Source organism: Pseudochaenichthys georgianus, chromosome 13 (assembly GCF_902827115.2).
Source record: "Pseudochaenichthys georgianus chromosome 13, fPseGeo1.2, whole genome shotgun sequence".
NCBI lineage: Eukaryota > Metazoa > Chordata > Actinopteri > Perciformes > Channichthyidae > Pseudochaenichthys > Pseudochaenichthys georgianus.
In genome coordinates, this window is record NC_047515.1 from 36,506,157 (window position 1) to 36,522,049 (window position 15,893).

The window sequence follows — 15,893 nt, forward strand, 5'->3', positions numbered from 1 at the left end:
TTTAAAAAAAAAATATATATATTTTTTGCTTTTTCAGTTGAAGTATACTTAAAGTTCAGTGTAATCAACTGTTAAAAACATACTGTTCAATTTCTTTTTCTCCAATAAATGGATGTTTTCAAAGTAAATAATATAAATAATCGTGATATAAATTATTGACCCAAATAATCCAGATTATGATTTATGCCATAATCGAGCAGCCCTAATCCAACATATGCAAAGTAGCAAGCAGCAGTTCCTAAATGCTGTTCACCCATACTGGACATTTCTAACATGAAACTTTGTGTAACTCAACATTTCCAGTTTCACAATAGGACTCTTTGAGCGGTCACAGAGACAAGATGCTGCGCTAACCTGCAAATAAAAGCACGGGGAGCTAAAGCCATGAGTGAATAGGGGCAGCATGTATACCTGGAACCTTGGGACAATGAGGGGGTGGAGTCCATGCTCTTGGTGACGGAGTTATTCCTGTTAGTGAGACACACACACTCCTCTTAGAATGAAAATGGAAGACACACAAGAGCTTGACAAAGACGCATGTTCACACACTCGCACAGATGGACTCTCAGGGTGAGAATAAACACCTGACACCTGCGGGGAAAGGATTCACTGCATGGAAATATGTAAAGGCTGAATTACCTGATCATAGACGACTTCTCCCAAGGTCTTCTCAGGGTGTCTGGGAAGGATATGCAAAGGAAAGCATGAGTTTTCATGCAAACAAAGGTCAGATTAATTTCCGAAGGAGTGTATGTGGTCTACAATTTATTCCCATTTGTCATTTTGTTTTCTTTCTTTGCTCCGGGGGCCAAATCCGGCCTGCGACTTCATTTTATGTGGCCCCGCAAGAGCTTGCAAAGAATACAATACGTTTATTATACGGTTACATGCCACTTTACAGAAGCAGATTGCCCATAAACTACATGTCCCACAATGCATCTCGTTTTGTGACATGGTGCAATTATTTGCCCTGGATTACTTCTGCTTTCAGACGTAGTTTTACTAAGTTATTATCCTATCCGATAATGATCCAACTCAGAGGCAATAATGTAATATAATACATTATTTTATATATATTATATATTTATATAGTTACAACCGGCCCTTTGAGTGCAACCTTTATGCGAATGTGGCCCGCAATGAAATTGAGTTTGACACCCCTGATGTAGATACAGCTGAATGGAAATGAAAGCCGTAGACAAAGGTGTGAATATGTCTGTATAATGAAGCAGCAACTAAAATAAAAATAAAGTGAAAAATAAAAGTGTTCAGTTCTCACCGCTTTGACCTTGAGGCTCTGAATCATCCTGTAAAAAAAAAAAGGAACCCTTAGTGTTCAGACTGAGTCATCCTCATCATGCCGCTTATATTGTATAAATATCAGCTACAGTGTCAGGCTATATCAAAAAACACATTTGTTGATTATTTTCAGGTACACAAATAAATGCCATCTCTTACATTTTCTTGTGGCTTCGCTGCCGGCTTGTCCAAAGTATCTGTAGCTTTTCTCCTAACGAGCAGAGGAATCAATTGAGTTGAAACACCACACAGACAATATATACAGCATTTCAGTAGGGTTTGTATGCAACCAATAAACAAGTCTTATTTCATCAGTGTGGGCATTGTGTATTTTATCTAACCTTCGTGCTAGGATGGCACTCATTTCTCCCATCAGACCTCCTCCTCCTCCTCCTCCTCCTCCCCCCCCTCCCCCGGAGGTGCTGCCGCGGCTGGAGTCAGCTCGGCCAATCGGAGCTGCAGGAGCTCCGTCCTCCTGCTGAGGGCAGCAAACAGCAGAGAAGAGTTCAGCAGGAGTTGTGTGTGTGTGGTGTGTGTGGTGTGTGTGGTGTGTGGGTGTGTGTGTGTGTGTGTGTGTGTGTGTGTGTGTGTGTGTGTGTGTGTGTGTGTGTGTGTGTGTGTGTGTGTGTGTGTGTGTGTGTGTGTGTGTGTGTGTGTGTGTGCGTGGGCATGATGACTCAGTGACTGACTACCGATGGCTGCAGGAATCCTAGCAAAGCAAGTAGAAACAACTCTAGGATTGGATCAATGCAGCAGCAGAAGGCCGTTTGTATTATAGATGAGAGCAGCGCTACTTCACTGCCCGGCTAGATGACGCCACGCCCTTTCTGTTGTTGAAAAGCTGCTTTGCTCTGTATTGCATGTCAAACAAAACAAAAAAATATTATTATTTAAAAAAAGACGATACAAGAAGATATCCGAGGCATCAGGGCTCCATTAAGAGGACGTAGATCATAAACACGGGTCAGTCAGCACACGGGGACGCTTCATCACAGCTGTATTGTGATGCTAATGAGGTTAACGCCAATCGTCAAAGTAAACATGCGTGATGTTATAAGTCAAAGTAGTGACTGTCGGTGATGCATTCAAATCTGGCTGTGGGCGGCAATTCAGGTGAATAGTCGACTAGTCGTTGCAAGTATGGAATATATTATGATACGTTGGCAAAAGTGACGGCAGACATGTTCACCCTAAAAGGGGCGGGACCAGGACGCAGATGGAAATGTCCCGTATAAGTTGCTCTCGTGATTTATAGAAGCACAAAATAAATATAATATAATTATGTTCTATGTTGCTTCAAGAGTGACAGGGCCGTAAAACCAGCGTACTCACCTTGGAAACTTTGCGCAGTTTAGCTCCTGCTAAGGCAGCCGCTAAACCCCCGGGTCCTCCGAGACCACCACCTCCTCCGCCTCCATCACTGCTGCCACCTCCTCCTCCACCACCACCTCCACCTCCTCCTCCACCCCCTCCCGGAATGGGTAGGGGTGGTGCTGGCGGAGGACCTGTGGGAGGTGGTCCCGGTGGAGGAGGGATGCCAGAACTAGGTGGAGGTCCAGGAGCCGGAGGAGGGCCGGGGGGTGGAGGAGGAGCCGGTGGAGGGGGGGGGCCTCCAGTGGCCGGCGGGGGAGCAGGAGGTACAGGGACTACAAAACAAAAACAGAAAGGCACCATCAGTATCATTTACCACAATATATATTTGAATCTTTAGACGGTGAGAAAGGACATTTCAGTCTCCCTGTTTGTACCACACACTTAGATATTGATAAATAATAATAATAATAAACATACAGAACATCTGGTAGTTTATGCATTTATAAAAAGGTGCTCATCAATCACCCTCATGTTGATCAGTCATTTTTAATTGATCTGTTGGGCGTCATAGCTTTAGCATGCTGCCCACCCGCGCTCTGCACCTGTACATTTGCTAACACACCCTGGTTACTCCCATCGTAGTGAGGTGCAGTTGTTGAGGTGTGTGCTGATCAGTCTGCGTGTTTCCTGACCTGCAGCAGCTTGTCGTTCTCTCTCCAGTCTCTCATTCTCCAGTCTCTCGTGCTCCAGTCTCTCTCTCTCCTGCTGCTCCAGCCTCTGCTGCTCCAACCTGTACATCAACAAACATCTGTCACCAACGCACATCTGTAAACATGCTAAATAAAAACATGTCATCAACGGGACGGATAAATGAAGCAGAAACGTATTATCTCACACATGCATTTGCACGTGTACAATGCATTTTAAGGTTTGTATTCCTACAGTTTTATATGATATACATATTTTATTTATTTGTCTTATTATATTGGGCCGTTGTAGAGCGTTTGTACATGAATGTCACCATAGAAACCAGTTTGTGAAGCCTAATCTCCTGAACTAAGGACTACTGTTCAACAAGAACACACTTCAGTGGAGGGCAGCCATTAACCCTATCCAACACCTATTGTTTTCAAACAACTCTGAATCTCTAAATGTAGTACTTGGCACAGTGTTGAGCTATAATCTGCCTTTATTTTCAATATTTTGAAAGAAAGTGGATTTTACAGCTTCTGATTAGCCCATCGCTAAAATCGTCCACAGCTGGACAGGGTGGCCTAATTCCAGCCGCCTCAGTCACTACAGCCCCCCCCCTCATCACATCTGCCTCACACAACAGCTGTATACACAACAACACACACACACTGACAAGCTCAGAGGTCCATACACACACACAAGTGAGAGTCGCTGAGATTTACAGCTGATCCACTTAGGCGGAGTGCACAGGAGGGGGGGGGGGGGGGGAGAAGGAGTGTTTATGTATTTCTACTGGTGAATATTGTGAATGTATGTTCATCAGAGCTGAAAGCATTCATGTGATGGAGCACCACCTGCAGCCATGCTAGATTTACAACGTGTTAAAGGCTCGCTAACCAGCCACCAGGGAAGGGAGGGTTACTATGTAATCTGTTATGAATACGAGTTACCTGTAGAGAAATGTCACAATTAGGTGTCACAATTAGGGTTGCAAAATTCCGGGAATTTTCAAAGATGGAAACTTTCCACGGGAATAAACGGGGAATTTTCTAAATTGAAGGTTGGCTCTTCATAGGGAACTTAAATATAGTTGGGGAAAGTATATTTCAGCATAATCTTGACTAAAACAGATGCCATTCAAGTACACTTGAATATCCATGCCAGAGCACACTGCTTACTGCATGGCTATTGAGACCACACCCCCTACAGGCACTGTGCATTCCTCCATCACATGCACACATGATTTCCAGAAGTAATATTTAACTCAACATTCATGTTTTTGTTCTTCAATGAAACAAATGATTGTTCAATAAAATAATTAAAACTTGTTCTGTTCTACTAACAAATAAATCTGTTTAAATATGTTTTTTAATGAATAACTTTGCATGGATGTTTTCTTATGACAAAACCAAATGTTCATATTTTTGCTTGGATAGGATACAATTCGATTACGTCAACTCCCAGTTAGTTCCCATGGAAAGTTTCCAATATGGAATATTTCCCAAATTCCCCAGCTTAACTTCCCATGGTAATTTACAGGAAACTTAGCGGAAATGTTCCGCCCCTTTGCAACCCTAATCACAATATAAATGTAATGTTCCCGAATGACCTCAATATCAAATATAATGCAGATACATCGAAGAGAAAACAAATATCAATAAGATGCCTTTAACTTTGTGTATTATGTAAGATAACGGAACAATGTGACTTTAGAAAAGAAGAAACCAAGATATTTAGGATCAAACATGTGTCCTCTGCTCAGAGATTTTATTTAAAGGAAAACCTGCCTTTCATAAAGGATATTCATATTCAGCCTACACAGTACCAACGATGAAACGCATGAGCACATACTACAGTTTTAAAAATGTGAAATAAGATCTGAGCTGAAAATGCACTGTTTTAGTTTAATACACACAGTTAAGATCAAACACACTATTTTATGAACATACAAGTTCACCTACTGAAATAAAAACGGAACAAATGAACCAAAGAAAGTGAAACCATAAAGCAGATTCAGGCCGTAGGCGAATAGATTCACATTTAAAGTGTTAGCCTCCAGAACAGTTCAGCTTACAGAGAAGAAATAAAGTCTGATCCTTTTACAACAAACACTATCTGCTCTTTTTAGGTTTTTACTACATTTTAATCCTTCTAGTAATCCACAATCTTTAGAAATGTAATCGGATTACATTTTGTTTTATGTAACTGTAAGGGAATGCTTTTTGTTGTATCCTGATTACATATTCCTTTTACATGTAATCCATTGCTCCCCAGGCCTGGTCATCAGCCGCTGGGTTTAATGGAAACTTGACAAGACAGTCCTCGGAGCCAATCACAAAGCCTGCCCTGCTGTGCAACACATTACCTTTTGGTCTAAATGAGATTAAAACGTTAATCCAAGTCTCTATCCCACAGATAGATGGCGGCGGGACTGATGGGAGGCGTGCGCCTTGCTGTCTTTCTAACCTTTAACCCTAAGGGGGCTGAGGGAGGGTTTAGCACCGTCACACTAATGCCATCAAATCCTCTACATATGTGTGTGTGTGTGTGTGTGTGTGTGTGTGTGTGTGTGTGTGTGTGTGTGTGTGTGTGTGCAAAACAGGACTACCGCAAAGCCAAGACAGCTTGACTTGCTATTGATTGTTATGCAACTAAAACCGAGAGGGTGGTTTGCTTAGAAACATGAACTTCACATGGCCGCGCAGAACATCAAACCGTGAGTCTGCACGGTGAAACAACCTGCTTCTGCTTTTTTAACAAATACTGACACTTCTGCTTCGTGTTTTGTGCTGAACACAGACTGCAGTATGTGAAGGTGCATACACTAGGGGGGCACAGTTTGGATACAAAAACCTATAGAGTGGTGCAGTGAGGAAGTATTAGCATCATAAGGGCTCCCCAAAAGTCCAATGGGATTTCTTAAATTGGAGTTTGGATTATTGCAAAAAATAATCTGTGGCAAATCGTTGTTCAATTGGAAAATCTCCACATATTACCACCACTATGATATATACTTTATTTGTCTCATACTGCCTGTGCTGCAGCACCCAGTCTGCTCTGATTGGATTCCCGAATAAAAAGTGGCTGGTGGTTTATTGAAATTTAAAAATAAAAAGTAAAGTTTGGTGAAATTACCTTCGCTGTTCCAGCTCTTCTGGAGTGGGTCCATTTGAGACTGGACGGGGGAGAGTTGCGTAGCCTGGCAAAGTACAGAAAACATTATTAATTAAAGTGGAAAATTGTTGTGTATGATGTTAAACATTCTTGAACAGTTTATGATTTGTATTTTATGACACTCTTTGAATTGTATCCAGCTGTTTATGTGCTTTTTTCGATGTACACACCTTCTTCTACCCATTCAGATGAGTGTGCAACCTCTGTAGACAGCCGTCATATAACAGAAGGGGCAGAAGAGGGTTTTATGGTGTTTAATTGCACTAGGTTTGCCACACTGTTCAATTGTTTCAACAGTAACACGTTTGCAACGGTTCAAATCAGATCGAATGACCCAGAATAAAACAGATATCACAAAACAGTGCAGTTAAAATCACATTTTTGCACAAAGAAATCTGCAGAAAACCTTGGAAAATGTTTCCGACAGCTGGATTATGGCAGGATAATGTTATGGTTTTATGTAGGGAAAATACGTCTATTATTCTAGACTGTTGTACTTTAAATCATTTTGAATCAATAATTGTGAGTCCAGTCGTTGGTTTGATTTCAAGGTCCCCTATTATACTGTTTTTCATCAATATATTATAGCTCTCAGATTTATACAGAACATGTCGCTGAAGTGTTTGGCTCCAAACACCAAACACATCATTGCAGCATTACCCATAATCCCCTCTGTTTCAGCCCTGTTTCAAAAGTGCTGATTCTCTGTCTGTTACTTTAGATGAAAATAAGGAGCCCCTCCCCACGCCCCTCTGAGAGATATTTGGTTACAAAGAACTCAATGGTGCTCTAGGAGGAGATTCAGGTGATAAGGTGGGGGGTGGGTTACCTTGGTTGCTGATTGGCTAATGGTTACACAAGCCAAAAAATCGTTATGACATCATAAAGTGGGCAAAATCTGATCAGCTCATTTTCAGACAGGTTTTTATAGCAATGGATCAGGACAAAAAGAGAGAGAATCTTTTCTCCTGAAACTTTCAGAGTCTCTTTCCACAGAGGGGACACATGCTTATGTATGAAAGACATGAACAAGTGGATTTTGCATAATAGGTGACCTCTAATATGTAAGCGTGTTATAAGGGGGATAATGTGCAGCGAGGCGATCATTATTGTGCCCAACGGTTGCTGGTGAATCTTGTGACGTGTTTATTTACCTGCGTCTGCCATGGAGGTGATCACCTCCAGAGCGTGAGACATGCCGTTGGCGAACAGAGTGGCGTCCTCTTTGCTGCCGAAGTTCAGCCCCCACACCTGCCGGGCATCTCTCCACTGGTGGAAGTTGGGCGTGGCCTGGTTATACTTGAGCCCTTTCACTATTGGACAGTTAATAACCACCTGGGGAGAAAACAGCCAATCAATGCAAGGGTAAGACAGTGTGCGAAAAAGTACACGTCCCACCGTCCGGGACGTGTTATTCACAATATCGGACAAGTAGATCTTTCAATTGACTTGTCCACCGGACAAGTGACGTTTTTCGCCCTGATTTATTGACAAATGATTGATACATTCAGTTTACAAAAGGCAGAACTCATTCGCAAATTGTACGTGTCCGCCATTGTTCGTTTAGAAATGTAATTTCGGTTCTGCTTGTCGATTCATAAGGAAATGCATCTCGCCGCTTTCTGTACAGTTAACGGGGCGGGCGGAGCGGAGCGGGAAGTGTAGCACAGTGGCAGGGTTGGGAAGCAAAACTCGGTTACGAGTAGGAACAAATAACAATTGTCCGGTACCGGGATTAATAAGAGTTGTGAGGACAGGAAGCGAGGCCGAGCCGCGCGGACTGCAGCTCTCTCATATGCTCCGTATCAGCTGATCGCTGCACGGTGCAGCTCAGCGTCTCTCTCTCTCTCTCTCTTTCTACACACAGCAGATCCGCTGCCCGTTTAACAGCCGCATCTTTGTCAGCCTTTCTTATGTTCTTTCTCTAACACGTAATGAAGGTTATTAAGCGTTTTAGCTCATGTGTTTGTAAAAGCAAATAAATGCGTGCACGCGTCTTTGAGTTGTAGAAAAGCGCTAGGCCTATAGGCTATAAATATAATGTATTTTATTATTAGGTTATGTCCTATGTGTTGGACATGTGTGGTTGGACTGTGTCTCACAGGCAGGTTGCAGTATAACATCAGAGGACACTGGGCCAATTGTACATTCTCAAACTGCACCACTTAGAACCAACTAAACAATGCAGAGATTATTTTTATATAATTGTATTCAATAATCGTAAGAAATTCAACAGTATGAAGTGATTTGTAAATAGGAATACAGATTTCACTTAATGTTTTCATAAATATATTTTTCTAGTTTGTCATGGGACTTATTTTGACCCTCTCAAAGAACTGGAACTGAGAACCGAAAATAACCGGAATCGAAAAGCAGAACCGGAATCGTTAAAATCCAAACGATACCCAACCCTTTGTGTGATGCAGTAAAATCTTACCGCTCACTTACGTTAGCGGTATCATAAAATCCGTGGGAAAGTGTAAAATACGATGGCGAAGAAGAAGATTCCAGTGGCCCCAATTTTTGTCCATTCTGGACAAGTGGAAAATGTATTCAAACAAGTAAATTGCCAAACTCACTTGTCCATGGACAAGTACTCTTATTCCACTAACGTTGACTATGTGAACGATATGCATTGGTATATCAGCATCTTTCTCCACAGAGGAATTTACTTTCTGAAAACTCTATAGCCTGCTGTCTGGGAACAGTGTTGATGTTCGGCTGACGTTTCTTGCGTTGTATATTGTGTGAAGAAACTCAATAAAGTCTAAGTGTGAAAAATGATATCTTCTGCTTTATTTGTGTTGGCCTGAGTTGGTTTGTTTTGCACCCAGCAGGTGGCGTGAAGCCGTGAGCCAGCGGGGGAAATGCTCTGGGTTTGAGTGAATGTGCTGACTCGCCATTTCACCATTTGTTTAACAGCCGCTGGATTCCACAGAGCAGATGGGAGGAGAGGAGACCCAACCAAAATGCCCAACAATCGTTTGATAAAGCTCAGAACCCCTCCAGATCTAAGGGACATTTTTTATTTGATGAACAAGATGTACCCTTGTAATCATCACCAAAGATTTCATTTAGATTGAAATGACCTTCAGTCATTCAAAAACCTCTTTTCTTGTCGTAAATTAAACCTCCTTGTGATTTCCAAACATATAATATGCACAAATGAATTGCACCTGCACATATGTATATATTGAACTACCTTCCCCTCATATCTGTATATGAAGATACAGCCGATCAATTCAATCTTTCTCTAATAAGAGATTCTTATTCAATTTATTTATTTTTCTTTCTAGCTCTCGTTCCTGCTTATAATTGCCTCAGTGTGATTTGACTATATGAGCATGGATGGGATGGGCCTTTTTCTGAGGTGGTTGTTGTTGAAACTGTTTTTCAATAAAGTTTTGGGAAAAAAACATGCAGTGAAAAGAGAGGGTAGCAAGTGAAATTGTAATCAATTAGGATTAAAGGGGCATATTATGTTATTTCTTAAGTTAAAGAAGGCAGTGTGTTCAAAAAGCCATAATGCCTGTAGAAAAACATTTAGACACCGGTCCTAGCGATCATAAAAATGGGCTGGGACACAAACCAACAAAAAGTTACTCTTCATAACGACAATCACAGGCAGTAGGAAACATGGTAGTACATCGAAAATACAGCCCCTTATATTCTGCTCACATCCTAAACCAGATTGCATGTCTGCATTAGATACATATAGAGTCCTTATTGGGTGTCATGCTACTTCCTAAATTGTTACAGGAAACGGAAGAACAAGCTAACTATCTGAGGAAACACAATCCACTTTAAGGCCCGTCTCTGGGGAACACGCTCACTCCTGCATGTTTAAAGGAGGAGAAACCGCAGTCGGGAATAGACCCACCCAGACATAGTGTACTCGGCTTTTTAACGTCTGCCCACCCTTATCTATAAAGCGATATCTGGTGAGTCATAGCGTGTTGATTAGGACACTTTTGTTCCCCTTTGACATGACGGGTTCACCGGACGGTCTCTCTTCTCATTGTGCCAACGTCACGCCCAAAGATAACACGAGATGCTCCACAGAATCACCTTAAAGAAGCCATATCCTGCTTTCCCTTACATGTAGTGTGTTTTATTGTTTACTTCTGGTATATAAAGACGCGTGAATCCACGTTTTGTACTGGAATGTACCATGAAAACCATAACGGGAAGTTTTACACAATAAAAACATGAAACTCACCTGTAAGCTTGGTATTGTGTACTCGCTTCCTCTCGAGCATTTGCAGAAGTGTTCACATAAAAACACACACCGTTACTGGCACGATTACGTGTGCAGAGATTTGGCAATAAATCCAAATAAGATGAATTGTATCAGTAGAGGTGATACCAGTGCAGTTGTTCAGCTGTTATCAGTTGTACTGTAGCGGGTACACAGTCCAGGCTGTCATTATCCCAAGTACTTTATCGCCAAATAATGCACTTAAAATAAGCAATACAATGGGAGTGATTGACAATAATGCTTTCTTAGGTATTGTTAAATGATCATAAAGGATATCGATGAAGTCACCTAGGTCTTGGTGCAGGAATGAGTCCTAAATCCCGGGAATGAGTCAGCATTTTAGCCTTAATGGTTTTTTGAAATAGGGTCAAATTGAAGACATTTTTGTTCTACGACGTCAGTTAATACCCCACTGGTGAATTAAAAAAACAGCGGTCGCTAAGAAGTGTATAAATGAGAGGAATAAACGTCATCACGCCCAACATTAGCCGCCTTAAGCTTAGCGGTGATGATGTGAAGTCATGTGACCGTGATGTAGTTCCTTTTTAGCCGAATGCCAGCTTTTTACTTCAGAAATCACAAAGTGGTGTTAACATGTGCAGATTATCCTGCTGAACGAAACGTCATAAACGTTTGTTTGCCAAGGAGATCGTTTTCTACAGTAATTTTTTGTGCAGGGAAACCGGGAGATGCTGCCTTCAGGGTCCAACGTAGAAATATGACATCACTGCACCACAGTGTGTACCAGATGTAAGGTTATAAAACGAATGCTAGCCCAGAAGCTGCTACACACCTGCTGGTCCGCCTGCATCTTGCGCCCCACTATCCTGAAGGCGTTGGTGGTGGGGTTGTGATAGATCTGGACTCGGCTGAAGGCCTGAGGGCCCGCGCCCGCCGGCAGCCACTTCTTGTTGCCATCGTCATAGATCATCACAGTGGCCCGAGCCTGGCAAATACTCGACTCACTGCAACACAGAGGGAAAGACAGAAAGAAACGTTAATTTGATGCAGTGTATAGATTTGACTTGTAGATAGCAGAGGAATCAGCACAAGAGACATGTGTTGCACTGACTGGAGACCACTGGACATCAGTAGGAACCATCACTACCGCCATCATAACTACCACCATGCACTGGTTCATCGTTTGAAACGGAGGAAAAGCCTTTAGCTGAACCATGCTGCAGTGTGTTGAAGTGTCGCAGGAGTGTGAGAGAGTGGACAGGGTCTCCACTGTAGGAACAGATAGTGCTGATAGCAGCAGAGATAATATGCCCCGTGTAGCTCACATCATACAGAGGGGGATCACAGAGGTTTTGTCCATGCTGTAGCGAAAAACTAAGAAGTCGGACTTCACGTCAATAATTCAGACATCCTGTAATAATAAAGTAAAAAGCCCTCTGATTTCTCTCACCAGTTTGTCATGACTTTCTTTATCACAACACCACACATGTTTAGACATACATACAAAAGGGAGAGAATGAAGGACTGAGCGATAGATTGCAGACAAAGTGTTGATCTGAGAGGAGAGAGAAAGAGTGTGATGCCAAGCGAGATGGGAGGCGAGACAACAATGGAAGCTGACAAAGACGGGAAGTTGAAAATCTTCCACCTGCGACACATCAACCTCCACCTCCACACACTCCTCCACCAGCAAACATGTGCTGTGAGATCAGCGACAACACGTTTATTTATAGTCTCGCACACAAGTTACAACACATCCAGGAATGCATGCACATTTTGCAAGTTTAGCAAGCAGTATAGTGGGTGCAGAGTAGTGCTGCGTACCTGGACTCACATTCAGGTTCAGGTCCGGACTCAAGTCCAGAGGTTCAGGTTCAGGTCCGGACTTATAAGTCCGGACCTGAACCCATGGCTTGTGTCAAGTTGTGTGAGTAACTAAAGTGAACTTATTGTGAGCTAATTATCAATTGAAAATTAACTCATAATCAACTCAAATTCAAACTCGTCAGGTTTATTGCGCTCCCTTCCAACTTGTGTCTACATTTCTCTACAAAGTACAAATGTAAAAATAACACTTTTTGCCACTTAGTCTACAAATGACTTATGACAGCAACTACAGTGAACTACTACAAAGTTCAAACATTTATTTCATTTACCAAACTAAAGTAACCAAACAGTCCCTGAGCTGACTGAGCCTAAATCCCTAAAACGTTGCTGAAAGGTAGAGTGTAGAGTAGACTATACGCATTACACTGTTACACACCTACTGTACAGTATAGGCTACACTGTAGTGACTGTACAGTCAGAGTGTACTGTACTGTCTGTACATGTATTTTCTACAACTCTACATGTGTACATTATACAGTACATACTACATACATAGTGATGTACATACATACTGTTAGAAATTAAAATCAATGTTGATATGGCGTCATTTTGAATTAAATACACTATTTAATTTAAATCAGTTTTATTCTGAAAAAACCGGAAGTTCACACTATTAACTTAACTAATACTTTTATTCTGAAAATTCTTCACTTCCGGTTAGCATTAGCATGTGGCGAAAGGCTACGTTTTCAAACCGTGAATCGAAGGTGAAATGACATGTGATGTTGTACACTGAGCACACTGGGATTAGCACCCATTTATTGACGCTGAATAACGTTTATCAGGGAATGTTTAAATAACAACAGACACCAGAATATACGTAAGTGCTAGTCTTTTTGCGAGTCCAAGTACCGGTTCCCGACGTTCCGGTTTTAACCGGACTTGAACCGAAACTTTTTACAAGTCCAGTACCGGTTCGGCTTGCCGGTACGCAGCACTAGTGCAGAGTGTGATGAGGAAACGCATTGTACTGTAGAGAGGAATACCACAGGCCTAAACAAATGTAGTACAGGAAGTAGAACACAGGAAGAAATGGTGGCTGGCGTAATTTCCCCCTTTTTACCATTTCTCCCCCTTTTCTCCTCATTTCCCCCCCTTTGCTTTCCCCAAGTCCTCTCCCCCTCTCCCTCCATCTGTCCCGCCCGTGATACAATCTGCTACTTCCTGTGACCCAGCAGCAAAGCCACAACCCACTTCCTGCTGCCAACACTGCCTAAAAAGGACTGTCTCAGAATGAACTATACACACACACACACACACACACACACACACACACACACACACACACACACACACACACACACACACACACACACACACACACACACACACACACACACACACACACACACACACACACACACACACACACACAGTATGTGTGAAAAACACACAACATATCTCTGGGGTTGCTGTCAATCATAGGAAAGTGTGTTATATAAAATTGGCTTCCTGTGATTGTGTTATTCAGCACACGTCATAGTAATTGTGCCGATGTGGCCACCTGTAGCGATTGTGGTTTAATTTACTTTCATCTCCTTTTTAAGTCCTTTGCGAGTGAGTCTGCATTTCACATTTTAAATAACAAACACTATCATTTGTTGGGGGCACCTGGAATATTGTTGAAAGAGGATGATGATGCTAATGTTTAGGTTCATGTTTCTATTTAGTTCCTCTACTGTGACATGTCTCCATGCTTTAATGTTAGAAAAGGTCTTAATTGTGTTGTGATTGGTCAACCGCTTGGAGACGTCCCGCCCCTTGGCCTATCACGTACAATGTGTTGGAGCACTAGCCAATAGAAGCATAAGTGTTACATGCAGGGTACATGCAGGAATCCTGAAGTCAAATGCAAGACCTTTTAAGACCCTTTCTACACATTTTAAGACCTCATCGCCACTTGGAGTTGTAACCAGTTACCTTGGCGACACACTGTACCTCACATTTACTATATACAGTATTGATTGTCCTTCCTCCTTATCTTCCAACCAACTTGCATTTCCCCATAACGATGTTGCTTAACACCCGGCGTAAACAGACCGTCGCGCGCTATCAAGCAGTGAGCGTGCGATGTCCTGTTCAGATGACGTCAAATCCAACGGGATGCCATAAATAAACTACACAGAATCACACTACACACCTACACCATGACTACATTCAGGCAGACTCTAGAACACAACCTCTCTGGACCATTTATATACTTATTGAAAACAAGCTACGAAATGTAATACCTTGGAAAATGCCCTTTAATACTTTTTAATAGCCTTCATTTTCGCTAAATTGATTTATCAACTTTTAATACTTTTTAAGACCCCGCGGACCCCCTGCACATAGTGATGTCACTATGTTGCAGAATTAAACAAAGGAGTCCAATGGAGAAGTAGGGGGAGAAATGGAGGGAATTACAGGATTTTTGCACTTGAAAAACAATGACATGCTCAAAAACCTTTAACACACCAAAGGAAAGGGGAACACCCCCAAAAGCCTCTTTAATGTAAAAGTGCAACATCTGTCCTGGGAGAGGGTTCCTCCTCTGTTGCTCCCCCTGAGGTTAAACATATTTCTCTCTGCTAACTGTGGAGTTCCTTTGGGAGTTTTTCATGCGAGGGTCTAAAGACAGAGGGCTTTCCGGCAGAAAACATTCCTAAAAGAAACGTCAGAACTATAAGGAAAGCGCCATCTAATCTTGAACAGTATTTGGACAGTTTATAAGTGTTGCTGAGTGAGAAAGCGCTCCTAATATAAACATGTATAAAAACAGATAGTGATGCAATGTGGTCTGGATGAAGAAGGAACCTAAACATCAGAGAGGTTCATTTAAAAGTTGAGGATACATAGAAACAGTCCTAAAATGCTATCATACTGTAAGGAGCCCTTACTTTAAATGTATATCTGTAAGATGCATTTATGTCGACATATCGTTATAGGATGGATGTTTGTAACTCATATATCTTTATATCGACGAGCTCAAATCCAATTTAGTTTAAACTCTTATGCTCATACAATAGTTTAAAAACATTCTCATGGACTTGGATTGAATTTGTATTCTCAGTTTGACAAATAAAGTGGATGTACATGTAATATCCTGGTTTTGTGATGTTAATCTTGGATCCTAAAGGGCACCTATCATGCAAAATGCACTTTGTGATGTCTTTTATACATAAATATGTGTCCCCGGTGTGTCGGGGAACTCACAAAGTGTCGGAAAACAAAACCCTCTTTTTTCCTCCGTACCCACATCATAAAAAAAAAACCGGGGGGTGCTAACAAGCAGATTGAGAATTTTCGCCCCTATAACGTCATTGGC

At 41.9% G+C, this 15,893-nt stretch overlaps 1 protein-coding gene across 3 annotated transcripts in view; it reads right to left on the reverse strand.

Annotated features, from left to right (window-relative positions):
- vaspb (vasodilator stimulated phosphoprotein b) overlaps nucleotides 1-15,893 on the reverse strand; it is a 33,859-nt gene that overhangs the window by 3,335 nt on the left and 14,631 nt on the right. Inside the window, exons 2-12 of one of the 3 annotated variants that reach the window (XM_034097054.2) lie at nucleotides 11,532-11,703; nucleotides 7,635-7,815; nucleotides 6,651-6,683; nucleotides 6,442-6,505; nucleotides 3,306-3,403; nucleotides 2,632-2,945; nucleotides 1,641-1,777; nucleotides 1,459-1,510; nucleotides 1,280-1,307; nucleotides 640-679; nucleotides 412-468 (exon numbers count right to left, since the gene is read on the reverse strand). In XM_034097054.2, coding sequence (XP_033952945.1) covers nucleotides 412-468; nucleotides 640-679; nucleotides 1,280-1,307; nucleotides 1,459-1,510; nucleotides 1,641-1,777; nucleotides 2,632-2,945; nucleotides 3,306-3,403; nucleotides 6,442-6,505; nucleotides 6,651-6,683; nucleotides 7,635-7,815; nucleotides 11,532-11,703 — 1,176 coding nt within the window. The remainder of the gene's footprint in view (nucleotides 1-411; nucleotides 469-639; nucleotides 680-1,279; nucleotides 1,308-1,458; nucleotides 1,511-1,640; nucleotides 1,778-2,631; nucleotides 2,946-3,305; nucleotides 3,404-6,441; nucleotides 6,506-6,650; nucleotides 6,684-7,634; nucleotides 7,816-11,531; nucleotides 11,704-15,893) is intronic. The other 2 variants (XM_034097055.2, XM_034097056.2) reach the window with 2 other exon arrangements.